The 16317-nt window shown below is 33.1% G+C and overlaps 1 protein-coding gene across 1 annotated transcript in view; it reads left to right on the top strand.

The window, feature by feature from the left end:
- Nucleotides 1-16273, top strand: part of LOC129224539 (uncharacterized) — a 45386-nt gene extending 29113 nt beyond the window's left edge. The window contains exon 2 of the mRNA XM_054859011.1: nt 14213-16273. Coding sequence (XP_054714986.1) covers nt 14213-14672 — 460 coding nt within the window. The 3' untranslated portion in view covers nt 14673-16273. The remainder of the gene's footprint in view (nt 1-14212) is intronic.
- Nucleotides 16274-16317: the final 44 nt, after the last annotated feature.

Genomic DNA, 16317 nt, shown 5'->3' with positions numbered 1-16317 from the left:
TGGGCTAAACAGATTAACAATATGCAGTAGAAGCAAGATAAAAGCAATCAATAGAAAAGAATTTCCAAAATACTGCATTCGGAATTAAATAAATAGCAAGATATGAAACATGTGAGTCAGAAAAATTTATTTCAAGCAACATGTTACAAACATAAGAACCATGATTTTTACTTTTTTGATGCAGGATGTAGCAAGGAGCTGAATTTGACATATTTTGGCATTCCTCCCCCTACCATTTGTTAGAAATTTTAAAATTTAAGGTTTGTAGCCACACGTTTCCAAATATTCAAAGCTTTCAAGCTCTTGAAAATGAAATTAGTCTTTTCAAGCGCTTTCCATTTTTTAAGGAGCGAATGATGCATTTTTTGCGAGTTACCGGCCCACTTCAAAGTAGTGACCCTAAGCTATAGCTTGTTTATCTTATAGGCAAATCTTTCCCTGTATGTAATTCACTCTTGCCTGCAAATTTTTGTAATTTTTACGAAAATTCGTCAGTTTTTACAGTTAAAGGGTTTTTACAGTTTTACCAATTTGAACGTGTGAATTCAGAAGGTTCTTCAAAATCTTTCGTCTGTAACAACACAAAATATCTAGTTTTTGAAATCACGCAAATTGAAATAAACATTCTGAAAAGAAAGAAAACAAATTATAAAGAGTAGATCGTTCTGTTAGCGCAAATGGGGGAGGAGGGTTTCCTTTGTTTTAGGTTCTAATTTGTAAAAATAATCGTCAATTATTATAAGTGTTGCAGCTGAATACATAGCTCGTTTAGCCTATAGTTCCATTTATATACTTGCCCCAAATGATTTTCCAGTCAAATGGTGAATTAAGACACATTTTCAGCACCCCAGTGACAGCTGTACTGTTTGTATTTAATGTTCTTTTTTATATTTTTATTTCTCCCATCAGAAAAGGACATTCGCGAACCTCTTCATTTTCATTGACTATTCAAAAAAAAAAAAAAATTTTTTTTTGTCTTAAGGTTTTGGAAGATGTAATGTTACTATATGAAGTCCTCCCAAAACTGTCGGGCATTGCCCCCCCCCCCCCATAAATCCACCCATGCCCTTCTGAACTATTCAACAAAGAAAAAAAAGTAATATTTTTTCAAAAATTTTTTGGAAGATATGTTGCTACTACATAAAGTCCTCCCAAACTGGGGAGGCATTGCCCCCCTTTGATTATAGAATGTTTTACTCATCTATTTAACAAATGCTTCATACAAATCAGCATTTATACACCAGTACATGAGCTTATTTGAACAATGCAACTAAAATCAGTTAGTGTAGATCACATGTCTAAATGTCAGTTTGACAGCAGCTTTTCTTGAATCCTGAGAAATATTTAAAAATTAAAACAATAATTAATTACACAATTACTTAAAAATCTAGTTTGAGCTCGAGGATAAACTTCAAAATACGGACTTAATGTCCAACCTGCTCAATAAACGGGGCCTTATGTCCCTATTTGTCCAAACATGGGGACCTTCTGTCGGTATCGCTTGTCCGTTGGATCCTTTTTCCGCTGGATCTTATGTCCGGTGGATCTTATATCTAGTGGACCTTCTGTGCCTTGAATCTTCTGTTCGTCGGACCTTTTGAACTTTGGTCTTCTGTCCGTGGACCTTTTGGTTTTGGGCCTTATGTCCGGATACCGAGGACAACTGTTGTTCACGATAAAAATTGTCCAGTTCTTGTCTTTAGAGGCCTCTGGTGTTTCGGAATTAAAATTGTTTTTGAAAGTCATATTTGTCAAAAGCTCCGAGGATTGATATGATAATGCCCTCGTGAATATGTGGCTTGATTCACACGTTTTGCAGGTTCTTCGACCTGGGTACCCACAATTTTGGGGGCACCAAAATACGGTCAGTTTCCTTCTTTCCCTTCTTTTTGGAAACTACTACTTTTAAAATTCGCAGATTGTCTTGTTAGAGGGACACCATATTTTACTGGGACTTGGGCATCATCGTGGAATGATCGGGCCTTGTATGTGGCAAAACTGTTGCAGACTTAAAGTATTGTGATTCAAGATGGTAATATACTGTAAGAAGACCTGTTGCGTTACATCTCGATTATAAAATGTCTGTTGATATTGATTATTAGTGCGCAATGAGAAATAAATTTCTTTTTGTGGTACACTTGTTTTCTTTTAAAAACTTACATTTCCAACTTCCCTTTACAAAAGTCAACACTTTAGTGAAACCAAATTTTGAGAAGCGGAAGTGGTTTTAATATGAATCGACCATTGTTAGTCTTCGTTTCCGATGATGTTTCTGTAATGAGATATATTTTTTAATTATCGCTTCAGAAAAAGAAAACAGAAAGAGATTTCTCTCAGTTAGAGTTCGCTCTTCAAGCCTCCGTCATTATCTTCGTATCCCTCTCGTCAACTAGAAAGAAAAGTTACCTCATGCCAATTAAAGAAATAACAAACTGGCCGTGGCCGTTACATATTCACACACGCATCTTTATCTGCATATGCGAGCAGCACAGCCTCAACCTTCACACACGATTCAATCGATGTACAAGGTGAGTCGTGTTGTTTTTCGCCTTCTTCTTCCTCTAGGGCCCGACCTCCACCAAGGTCGGTGCTAAGGACATCGCTTGGGGCAAGGTTGGTCCATTAGAGGGATGCCTTCCAAGCGGTCATTGACGGCCGGCGAAAAACAAGACCCATGCTTTCGATGTGAGGCTTAGGTGTAACAATTAAGAATCGCAATTAGCGAGGATTTTTCTTGACTGGTTTTGTTTTTATGGGCGAACTTGTTATGGTAAAACTTCACAAAATATCATTTTCGAGTGCGTGTTTGAGATGAAGGAATAAAGATGCGTTCATCATAGTGTGGTGTGAGTTATAGTGCGAACGCGTTGCTCAAAATGCAGTTGAATTCATTTAGTACCTGTGAGTAAATAAAGAAGTCGTTGTAACTATGAAAATTTCGTTGCTAATTGCTTGCTGATTGCATTGGGAAACTTGTGATTTTTAGAAGCATTTTGATAATGAATATAGCTAATAAGACAGCTATGTAAGTACATTTTCTTTGCTTCTTTCTTCTTAAAGCGCTTAAAAGAGAATTTAATGACTAATTAAACTTGGGAAAAAAATTATTTGAAAGAGAACAATTGATAGACGACAATTTTTCCTCACACAGAGACAAAAATAATGCTATTGTTATCAACAATTCTCTACATTTTACTGTGATCTTTTTACCTACGTCACTGTTCTAAGATTTGTTTCAAATGTCGCGCGATGTTTACAAACATTTATTTTAACATTTATTTCAACTTTCGTGGAAGTTTGCTCACATATTCGCCTATGCAGAGAAATTTAAATATTTACCTATTTGTGCAAGAGTGTTTACCTATGCAAGTGCTTTTGCAAGTGTTTTGCAAGTCAGTGGCGTACCCAGGGGGTGGGCTGATAGGGCTACAGCCCCCCCCCCCGAAATTTTCAAAATTAATTATAAAAATTATAATAAAGAACAAGTTTTTTTTATGATGTATTTTTGAAATCTTACATTCGTATTGATATCAGAAAAGCGATACATGAACTTTTCTTAGCTACAGTTCATAAGTATCCCCCCCCCCAGCTCAAAGACTTTCCAGCTCAGCCCCCCCCCCCCCCCCCGAACTGATTTGTCTGCGTACGCCGCTGTTGCAAGTGTTTACCTATTTGTGCATCCAAATATTCTCTTACTTATTTTTTTTTTTTAAATAAGGTAAAAACCAGTAGTGGCCAGTGCTTCAGTAGTGGCCATTTCAAGGTTTAAAACGCACTAGTAGTAGCCACAGTGAAGTATATTTTTAAACTGTGGGACTACAATATTAATTGCCCCTCTTGAAATTCAATGAGCGTATTATAATATATATTATACATCAGAGTACATATTATATACTCTTTCTAAATCGTCCCGATTTCTAAAAATGCCAGAATTTCAATTTGTTCAATTTTTTTTTTCCAAACCTCAAATTTGATCCATTAGGGACTTCTCCAAAATCTGAAATTTTCAGTTGCGGCCATCTGACATTCTACCATCCGAAGAATTTACATGACTTACTTTAAATTCAAATAACTGATGAATAAAATTGATTCAATATGACAGTTACATTAAATTCCAACAAAAAATCACATTATTATTGTTCACTAGCTGCGTTGCCCGGCTTTGCACGGTCTACCTCGAAAATAAAAGCTATGTCAAGTGACGCATGTTCAACAATCAGGCTTCAATTAGAGAGGGGAAAAAAACTAAAATTTCCAGTTCAAACAATCATTCTGAAAGAAAGAAAACGTCAAATCAAAAATTCCCGAACAAATTGAACACAACTTTTCTGATTATCTTTTGCTCGTACAAAAAAAAAAAAAAAAAAAAAAAAAAAAAAAGAAGAAGATAAATCGCCAAATAATAATCAAAAGGAGAAATTTTAACCTCAAAACAAAAACAAAATTTTATTTCGTCGCAGTCGAGAAAATATGGCAACCTTCTGAAATTTTATTCACTTTAATTTAAAATGAGATCGGGCAAAGGATAAATTTCCGATTTAAAATTTCTGTTCCATTAAGCTTAGCAGTGCTTTTTAATTTTTCCCGGTGATTTTACAGCTTTTTTTTTTTTTTTTTTTGAAATTCGAAGAAAATGAAGCAACTTTATGGATGTTTTTCGCGGGCTTTCGAATGGGACCTGAATCAAAGAAATCGAATTTTTATTTCGGGTAGAAAGAGCCATTTAATGCCATTTTCGGGCCCTAAAATTAGAATTCGAACGGTTCCTTCCTTTTTTTGGCGTTTGAAAAAACCCCTACGTTCTTTCTCGGGTGCCCAAGTACCTCCCTGCCAAATTTGGTCGAGATCTGACTTAAACTATGGATTTGTATAAGGAACACATACACATATATACAGGTATTCTGTGTTTTATTAAAAAATATTTGTTTCTTCAAAGTATATAAGTAAACTTGAAGTGGCCACTACTGAAGCACTGGTCACTACTGGTATTTTACCTTAACACCAGGGGTGGACTGGTCCGCCGCGCAGGCCCATCGGCCCTCTGACCGATGCGACCTCCCGCTATAAGCCCTCATGAATGATTTTTTTTTTTAATTTATCTTATTTTTTTATTTTTTGGTGCAACTTCCTTTTTTTTTTAAATTATTTTTTTTTATTTGTGCTCCACCTGTGCGACTTTAATGCTTTTTTCCTTCAAAATCGTAAACCTGTGTACCATCGTTTTTTTTTTTTCTTCTTCTTCTTCTTCTTTCTGCACTTTTCTTTTTTTTTTTTTTTGGCGCCCTCTGGAGGCTAAGGTTGGTACCCTCTAGCGGAACCCAGTCCGCCCCTGCTTAACACAATTAACTGAAAATCCATTGAAACATTCTCTGGAATAGTTCTTAGAAATTGATGAATTTCGTACACGATCCGAGACGAAAACTCGAACTTGTCATGAAAACAAGTTTGACAAAGATGGCGTCTCTGTTACGCGTGTTTGACGCATTTGTTACGCATATTCTCTAACGCATGAAACTGATTTTCACCTTTGCACTAATTTCTGGTTCATTCTTCATGCCATCATGCCTGTTATATTATCTATCACGATTTACGGAAAAATGTTTACGCTTTGATTCTGATAACGAACTTAGGAACTGCTGACGTTCTGGTGGGTCATGTTTTTGACTTTAATTTTCTATTTGTAATAAAAATATATTTGTTATCTTTTAATTACATTCATGTTAATTAAACTGTTCATGAAAATAAGCTCTGAATCGACGGCTAAGATTTTTCCCTTTTTAACTGAAATATTTTTTTAAAAATAATTATCAGAATACTAGGAAATAGCACGTTTTACTTCCTTTTGTTTTCCTTCTGAGAGTACGTTCACCAATCAATGGTAAAAAGGAAAATACTTTTAGAGAAAAAAGTTACTCACGATGCATTAAATTACATTTGTACGAATGATAGACATGACACTAAATCCAGCTTTACATTCCGTCCTAAGGGAACATTCATTAATTAGTATAATTTTGGTAATTTTTTGACTCCCCTTTCCCCCAGATAAGGGTACGTAAGATCCCCCCCCCTCCCCTATTCTTACGAAAGATTCAATTTTGTTTTCCAAAATAATAAAATGCTGCTAGAAAAGGATCAGTTACACTAAAACTCCCAGTTTGACGGAAATCAAAGATTTTTATTTCTCATCTATATTATACGATGCGATGCTAATTAAAAATAAAACATGCCAGACATACTGTTTGACCACGGATTGTATGTAATTTGACAATTTGCCAAGTAAAGACTATTCCATCTGAATGAATTTAGCAGGGGAGAAAGGAAAATTCGCAACTCCAACGAACTATAGGGGGCACTGCAGTCACTGTCTAATGGCGGAATTGAAAACTAAAACAAACGCATGTGGTAACGAAGAAAATGCTAAAAGTGTTGTGATTTTTGTTCGTATGTATGATTTTTTCGCTTTATTCATTTGAAAAGATTTTTCAAAGTCTTTTGGTTATTCTGACCCATATAGAAAGAGATTAGAAACCAAAAAGTATTACGAAAGTAAACAATTAATGCAGAACACACAGTAAGTTGTTCTGAAGCAGCCATTTTCACGATGTTGAATTCGGAATTCATAAATTTTTGGTTCGCTTCGAACGGCATTTTCATTTTGTACCGTTTTTTCTATACATTAGTACATATTAAGTTCAGTTTCGTGACATTTCCAGCATTTGTTGACATTTTTGTCACATAGTGCACATACGTGGCAGACTGTCAAGAGTAACGTTTAACACTAGATAATTTATTTCTATGACTATATGATTGGATATCCAAAGAAATCATGCATTTAATTCATTCGTCATGGAAATGATTTACCTGATATGCGAAATCTTGTCAAGATACATTATTCTTTCACATAATTTTAAAACTATAAGCCTATAAACAGATTTTTGGCGAACTTTTATTTTTTATTGTTCAAATTCTTAACGTTCTTTCTGGATTTTTCAATCTGTTCTGCGATAAATATTTTCAAGAAAATTTATTTGCATACTGTCTATTTCAGTAGGATACTGTAGTAACAAAGGTTATTTAAATCATTTATGTGGAATTAGGTTAAGGAAAAGTGTCCAGTCAATGTTGTTAAGTTCGTTTTTTTTTCCATCGAATTGAAAAACTGATTCAAATTCACTCAGAACAAAATAAATAAAATGTGTACTCACAGTTTATATATGGTGGTAGTTTTCTTTTCAGTTGATTGACCATTATTTCTTTTCGCTTATCGAATTCTGTAATCTTTCTACCATTTTATTCCACTCATGATAAAAATTAAAAATGGTTCAACTAAAAATGCGAAAACTCGCCAAGGCTACTTTGCTTGCACAATACTAAAACTACTATAACCCTAAACAAATTTGGCGAAACCTTTCAGCTGAGAATAAAAGGAATAAAGTAAATTCTTTCTCGGTTAAACATTTTTCATTTTGTTCTACGATAATAAATTCAAGAAAATATTTTGCATACTGTCCATTCCAACTAAATGCTGCTGTAAAATATGATTAGTTAAATTAATTTAAGATTAAAAAAACTCATATTCTTACAAATTCATACAAAACAATAAAAAATTTTACCTGGTATTACGTTATCCAATTTTGTTAATCCAGACTTTTCTTGTTTACGCTTCCACCATTTAATACTTTTTTGAAAGAAATAAGAAAAACTAACATTATTTTGAGAAGCTCGAGAATACTACTAAGGGACGAATTAATTTCTGTAGCTGAAAGCAAACTAAGACACATCGATTGCGTTAATAAATACTCAGAACAAACTGCCTGTGTTTACGTCAACAGACACACGTGATGCGCAACGTGGCAATGTTTTAGGTGCAGACGCAGTTTTATAAATCACCGCAAGGTAGCGTATTCGAGCGCTGGAGTTCCGAATAACGATGGGATTTTGATGCACGCGTTTTATAATGTCACTAGTGCCTTATTCATTAATTGCATTCTCTAAAATAAAATAAGGGAAATCAAAAATAGCTACCATGGAAACAACAAAAAGAAAAGAAAATATTTTCATTTCGTTTAGGAACGTAAAAGCAAAATGGTAAGCTCAAAACTTTGTTGTGAATAAATAAATCAATTAGTTTTGGCAGTGAGGATATACATCAAAAATACTTTAGATTAAAAAAAAAATGTTGCTGAGATCAAATTTTCATTTTTACAAAACTAAGGCTAAATTATAGAGAGGCAAAAGTGCACATCTGTAACAAACCAATTAACACCCCTATAAACTAATAGATACGTCCTTTTCCGCCTATAAACCGGATATTAACCTTTCCATGTAATCGATGGTCAGACAGTAGTACGATTCTTTTATTATGTTTTACACTATTCATTCTTTGTAAAACAAGTAAAAAACAGCTCATCCTAAAACGTTTTTACCTCCCAGAGGCGAATGAAGTATGATCCCTTCCAAACCACTTGACTGCGCAATTTCTAATGCAAAATATCAACTTGGAAAATATTACGTAAGAATGGGTTTGAACTCTCCCCCCCCCCCACCCTCCCAAAGTAAGAGTATGTAGAATGTGAGATATTTCTACCCCGCCCCTCGGGACCGTTACGTAATTAATGAATGCCCCCTAACCATTCAAATCCGAAAGTAAAGTCTGTGAGACTATTAATGGGCTAGATCAGCGATTCTCAATCGGTGGTCTTTCGGACCGGCACCGGTACTCAGAAAAATTTGACCGATCCTCAGAGATCTTTGCTCGTCCACTATCAAAAATAGAAAAAAAAAGAAAAAAAAAAGAAAAAAAAACTAAGAACAAATAATAATAATAATAGCAACAATAACAATAAACGCAGTGACAATGTCGTATGCATTTTACGTGAATTTTGCGATTAATTTTCATTCTATTATTCTTTTCGAATGTTTTTTAATTTATATATAATTGTTGAAATAATTATTTATCGCCATATTTAAACAATTATTGGGATACTTCTTTAATGTCAAGTTAAGTTTTATTTATTCCTGTGAAAAAAAAGGAGTGAACCTCCTAGCTTTTAACTGTAAACGAATCGGAAGTTTTTTTTTTTTTTTTTTTTTGCCAAAAAAAAAAATCTTACCGATTAGCGGGTGTAAAAAGGTTGAGAAACGCTGGGCTAGATTGTCGCCAAGAAATTACGATTGGATTTGAAAGATGCTTCATTTACCCATGATTACGTCCCTCATGTTACTCTTAAAGCTTAAACGAATCTAAGGGGAAAAGTAGCACTGTGAACAGGATCTATCTTAATATCTTTTTTTTCCCCTATAAGTTTTCTTTTCCATCAATGCCGACATGTAATGATGTCCATTGGAATATAGTATATAATTTCAACTTTAATTCATTAACTGTTGTATTTTAAAAGACTTATTTCTCAGTTTACTTTCTCCATCACAATGCCTGCGTTTTATTTCTGGTTGCCAAAAACAATGAAAAATTAAAGTAATTATACAACTTGCTCTTTTAATAAATTTAACAAATGAATTTCAAGGCTGAACTTAGGCAAAAATGTATTTGTGGGCGTTTATAAAGCTTTATTCGAACATGCCAAGCAGTTGTATTGAAAAAAAGGATTAATGGTAAATATAAGCTATTCTCTAGTTATGCGCATTTATATCAATACCTTTATAACAAAACGAAAGTCAGTATCGTATTTAAAATAAGGATAGGTAATAGATAAATATGTTTCAAGTTTCAAAAAGTTTCACCTCAAAAAATTTTTAAAGACTATTTCTACAAGCTTGGTTCGCACTAAAAGGTATAAAATAAAATAAGTATATAACGTCTTGATTTAAACTCTGAATTTTTAACTTTAATTTAATTGTTTGCTTTAGAAATACCCTAAATGTAACGATCTTAAGATGAACTGCAATTTTTGAGTGTTGTAATCAAGAAATCATATACTTATTTTATTTCATACATTTTAGTGCGAACCGAGCTTATAGAAATAGTTTTTAGAATAAAAAATGTATTATATATTTTATTGGCGTTTTTGTTTAAGATTTGGCAAAAACTGTTTTGTCAAAACTATTACTAAATATGTGGATAATTTAATTCAAATCATTCAAATTACTATTTTAGCTTTGTTCAAGTCTTTGAATCTTATTTGTTATTATTGTCGCAAATATTATTTTTAATTCTTTTTTTTTAATTTCTATATTAGATTTCATCCATTTATTCATTTATTTATTGCTTCCAAATTTTTTATTCATAAAAAAAATCAAGGGTTTTTCAATTAATTTGCTGCTAAGTATGGAAAATGTAACAATTCTTAAAAATGCGAGGAGACTTGATTTTCATGCCTCCTGCGATAAACCGCTAAATTGTGCAAAAAGAACAGTCAGATAAAAAGCAATCAAAAATACGTTAATTTTCAATTTCTATTTCATAGATTTGGCGAACTTTACGATAATCTAGGCGTTTATTTAATGGCGGACAGTGCAAATCTAGTACATAACGAAAGCTGCTAAGAAAACAACCCTAACTATAATTATTTTCCAATGACAACGAAAGAACATACCTAAATGTTACCCAAGGTGCACCACGAGGAGGTAGGTCGTCTGTTACGAATCGTACCCAATCCACCGATGTACATCACTGCATGATAGCTTTGAGAAATCACTTCAATTGGCAAGTCAGATAATTTCCGGTCAATTACTTCGGTCATGCCTGTTCTTCAATATTTCCATTGCTCTGTCTTTCTTGTTTTCAGTAATTCATTTGAATGTGTTTCATATTTACCTTCTTTAAAATGTTCTCTGCCATTGGAAACAAAAAATATATATATATTTATTTATTCACTACAAGCATTTGAACATTTGGGATACTGAGCATTTGTGATATTATCTTATTCTTAAAAAGAAAAAAAACTCGTCATACGCAGCAATGCAATGGTTTTTTTTTTTTTTTTGCTACTCTCTTGTCAGTATCATTAATTTTTCTTCATATTATCAAAATTTGGGCCTGTGTCGACCCTTCTGCGTCTGAAAATGGAATTGATGACGGCATGGTGCTTGAAATTATCATTTCATTAAGTATGTTACGCTGCAATCACACTGCCCAGAGAAAAATTAAACAACATGATCGCCAACGAATCGACAAGAGAATTAATCCCGTAGAATAATACTCGTATGAACTGAAATTAATAGCTGCACTGAAATATTCTTTTGCTTCGTGTATATCATCTTTGACTTCTGGCTTTCGTGTTAGCAAATATAATGTGATGCAATTTTTGTACTGCAGGAAAAAATACTTTCTCTGCCAATTTTTCAGAGAAAAAAAATGTTAGCGCTAACTAGATTGCGAGTAAAAGAAAGAATGAAATTAGACTTAATTTTTCATAAATCGTTGCTAAAATTAATTAAAAAAAACACTAATAAACAATTTAATCTGGTAGATATGAAATTTGAAAGAATTTTCCTGTAACGGAAAACGAGTGTCGATCATATTTCCTATTTGTTAGCTAGTCTCTATTCATGATCCCACTATAGACTTTTGGGGGAATTAGCTAATTTATGGGAAGGGGGTTATTATTCGACGAAAAATCTATATGATATTTATTTTTAAACTTTAAACAAATATGATTCAAAAAGAAAAAACTTTTACTTTACTTGGAATAGTTGAAAACAGTTTAACGTTAAGCTCTTTCCAAAAATTAAATCTCGTTTTCTGGAAGAACTTTTCACAATAATGTATCCTTAAAATTTAGTTTTTTTTTTTTTTTTTTTGAAGTTTATCTTCAAAATGTAACTGCATAAATGTTATTTATTGAGTTAACTTCAAAAGTTGTACATATAAAAAAACAAACATTGGGTTATATTTTCGATTTTCGTTTCCAGAATTCAAACGACCAATTCAACATTAATTTTAATGAAAAAGAACCATCTTTGAAAAATAAATCTTTCACTGACACAAATTTAAAATATGTAGGGAAGAGTGTTGTACCTTGGGACACTTTTCATATTTTAATTTTTAACGTCAAGTATTTGAATCAAATTTAAAATCTAAAAGTCACATTAAAATATCCCAACATATTCCTACGCAATATATTTTTTAAAGTTCAGATAATTTGAAAATAAAATATTGCCAGCCATTTAAAGCAAGATTTCCAAGCTGTCCCAAGGTACAACAACTTATTGTATCTTGGGACACATCCTGTTGTACTATAGGAACGGGGAACCCTCGGGTATGATGTGATGTACTATGGGAAAATCTTGATGATGTTTCAGGGAATAGCCATATACTTGAAACAATTTTGCACTAAAAAAAAAATTCATGGTGATTAATTTAATCATGAATAATAAATTATGAATAATGAATTAAGAATTGTTACCTAACTTTAAATCAATTCAGTTGGTGAAATTTACAAACATAAAACATAAAATGAAATAAAAATTGAGAAAGTATTTACTTCGGATCCATGAAATGTTTCTTTCTCTCACAAAATAGTCAATTTTGCTCATTTTATGCTGAATTTTACTATGGCACCATTTAGTGGTGAAGGTTGCTATTAAAGATTACAAAAAATGGCTGCTAAAAAAAGATTATTAGAAATTAGCAGTGTCCCAAGGTACAACACTCTCCCCTAGGGATTAAAAAAATATATATTGCATTAGAAAAATCAATTAAATGTTTCCACCTCGAAGACAGTCAAACAAAAAAAAAGTTGATTACCTCAAAATAATAACATTAAAAAAATGAACAAACAAATAAAATACTCAAACACACTCTCTTCTTTTCAACGTTCTCTCTCATTCTATTCTACTGCCAACGCATTTTTTAAATCATAGGTATCATCTATATTCTGATTTTGGTCGGCTGACAATTCTCTTCCGGCAGAAAACTAATCTTCGATCCCTGAACCTCACTCTCCCAACGCCCTTTTCGAACGTTTCGATTAATTATTAAGGTACACATAACACATCACTCCGAAGACCGCTGTAGTAATACAAAAACGCATTAAACGGAAAAATGGAAATAAAAGGAAAAGAAATGTACTTTTTTGACGCTGAATAGGGGAAGTGGCATAAGCAAAAAAGAGAAAATCTTATTAGAAAAATAGTAAATATATGTTCGAAGTCTAAGTCGTTAGAAGTTACATCCTTTTTTCCTCTTATCGAATGAAACTGCCCTTGGCATTCCAATTTCCGCTTGAATGAGGAATTCCGCTAGGTGTTGTAGAAAGTAGGTCCGAATTTCGAATCTGTTTTCTTTTTCTTGACAAATGTAAATGGCATTTTCTTCTTCGGAACCGTTGTTGGGGAAAAAAATCACTATGTTGTCGTTGTAAGGTGTTTTTCTACAATCAAAATATTTGAGCTAGTATGCGTAAGAGACGGAAATAATAGAGTTTCCGATACTTCACGCAGAAGAGTATTTCCAAGAACTTATCCTCGAATTCTTTATTTGATGACTGGCAATTAATTTCTGTGCTTCTTTTCTCACGCTGGCACCGGGAGTGAACTGGAAAAAAAACGACACAAAAAAGCGTTTCACTTGTCACCTTCAAACTTAACTCGTTCAACAATTTATATAGAGAGAAGTCTCCATAGCGCATTCTGCAAGCTCGGCTGTAGGCAGAGGCGAACTGGATCCCGCAAGAGAGCGTCGACCTTGGCCTCTAAAGGGCACAAAAAAAAAAGAAGATGGTACACAGCTTTACGATTTTAAAGAAAAGAAAAAGAAAGCGAAGTGAAGTCACACTGGTTTGTGGGCGCAAAAAAATAAATAAATAAATAAAAGTAAGGGAGTTGCACCAAAAGTAAAAAAATAAGATTTAAAATAAAAAACAACTAAACAAATTTTAAAAAGATGTTCCAGGCTTGAGGGCATAAGTGCGCATAGGCGGGAGGGCGCATCGGCCCGCGGGCTGATGGGCCAGTCCGCCCCTGGCTGTAGGTTGAATCACTCGGGAGAGTGATCTGTTTTTTTAAAAAATATAAAAAATTGCGATTATACTGACAAATAAGATGTCAAGGCGTTTCAATGCTCTTTTGGTACCAGATAACACAAGTTGGAACGTTAGTTAAGCAAATATCAGGTAATCGGGAGTTTGATGTTTGAGAACTGACATTATACATTTATGCATCCATATACTATGTGAATTTTGGAAGATTTTTATGAATTACATTGAAAATAAATAAATATATCTGTGTTTGAACTCTGCTTTTTCTTTTCCAGGATTCTTCAACAAGTGAGCTTATCAGCAACATTCCTTCTCATATTTATTGTGATGTCTTCTAGTGGAGCCTCAATTTACAAGTTTCAAAAGGCCTACAAAAGTCACTATCCACTCGACAAAAGTCGAATAGATCGAAGGATCGCAGGACGAGATTCACCCATTCACTTCATCACTCCCTTAGTTTCCATTCCCCAGTCCTTGGATGTATTCTCCAACTTTTTCTCACCTCCAGCTAACTTCGGACCTGCTCGCCCTTCGCCACTTTACAAACTGCCATTGAAACTATTCACCAATGGCAAGCCTCATAATGTGATGCTTCAATCGATGCAAAGGCCACAGAGTATCATCGATTATTTACCACAAGCCATGTCCAAAATCATAAGACTACCGATAAAATATATGTCTAATGCCAAACCAGTTGGAGTGTACTTCGACGACCCATCCTTTAATTACATCTGAAAGATAGGTTTAACAGACTTAATGTGTTATTCGAAGGATTGATTTTTGTTTCTAAAGAACTATTATGGAAGTTTACATGGATGTTCCATTCATCAACATTTTAAATCTATCACTCTTACCTTGGAACATGAAACAATTGAATCATCCGTTCACGAATGTTCGCTTGTTGTTTGGTGGAAGTGAAAGTCATTGTTTTTAGAGTTGACATTTCTCGGCCATTCAACTCAACAAATTTCAGCTCAAATTAAATGTTTGACAGCGTATTGCAGCAAAAAAGGAGTTTATCTCGTCTACGAAGGTGTGATTTCATTTTGACAGTTTAGCATTACTTTTGCTGCAACAATATCAAAAAATCACGTAATTGTGAAATTATGCAAAACCATTTCTATGAAAGTTGCTCAAAGCACTTATATTTTTGTATATAAATGTTATATGCATTATCACACTCACAGCTTTATACAATTTAAGCTATAAGTTAAAAAATCTAATATTGCTCGGTCCAATTTTCATTGCAAATTCGGGCCAAACAAAATGAGATGTTTCAATGTATTCATCCAACTCCATGTAATTATTATTTCAGTTTGTGACAACATTTCAAAGATTTTAAATGGTTTTATACATTATGAAGACAAAAAAAAAAATATTTTACAAGGGGAATCATTGACGCAACGTTTAAAATGCATAAACAGCAATAAAATTACATATGAGGCTGGGAGAAGCAAAGGGATGTAAATGGACATTTTCAAGTTTTGAGTAAAACGCATATGAAGATTACCTCCTAGGTAAGCTTTCATTGAATTTTTTTTCTAAAGCATGCTATACAGCAGCACCTACCAGAGCTACTAGTACTATCTCTTGGCCCTAGACAGAGGAGGGGTTCACCTACCATTTGTACTGGTTATCTACAAATTAAATTTTGCCACTTGCATCCTTTTGTTTGTCAATACCTCATATGCGTTTTGGGGATACGAGAAACTCATTTTTTATTGTTATTCGTGCACTTTAAAAATAGTTTCAATGTATTAACTTTTCACCCAAAGATAACCACTAAGATTAATTTTCACTACCACACGAGTTGCCTTAATATGAAAATCAGTCCTCTATAAACTTTCTATTTACCATATTTAATTTTAATTAATGATACCTTAAAACAAGCAACAAATGTTACAAAATGGGGAGAATAAAATTTCGTAAAGCGGGCGGTTTTCTTGAATAGTTCAGGGTATGTATTCAAAAAATATTTTTAAAACACAAAAACATGCCAAATTACTAATAACTTTATAAAATTGATTTTAAAACAGCATTTTTAGTTTGGAAAGATCAAGTTCCTAGCATATTTTTGAGCATTTTTTCCCACCTGTTTTTCTGTAAAAAAAAGTGTTGGAAAACTTTTCTTTGCATTATTTTTGATATGTAAATTTATGAGTAAAATAGAAAGAAATTGAGCATTTTCTTGAGACAATTTTGACTTGATGTGTATTTACAATTTTGAAAAGAATGAAATAATTTATGAGTTTTTCAAAAATGTGAACGTTTTTTTTGAAAATCATTTGTTTCAAGACTGAATGTTCCTGAAAATCTGTTTTGTATTAATAAAAAATGCATTGATTTCTCTTTATTTTCTTCAATTCATTGCGTTGCATCA

Source organism: Uloborus diversus, chromosome 6 (genome assembly GCF_026930045.1).
Source record: "Uloborus diversus isolate 005 chromosome 6, Udiv.v.3.1, whole genome shotgun sequence".
NCBI classification, from domain to species: Eukaryota; Metazoa; Arthropoda; class Arachnida; order Araneae; family Uloboridae; genus Uloborus; species Uloborus diversus.
Note: the sequence above shows the minus strand (reverse complement) of the source record. Positions and strands in the feature narration are given on the sequence as shown.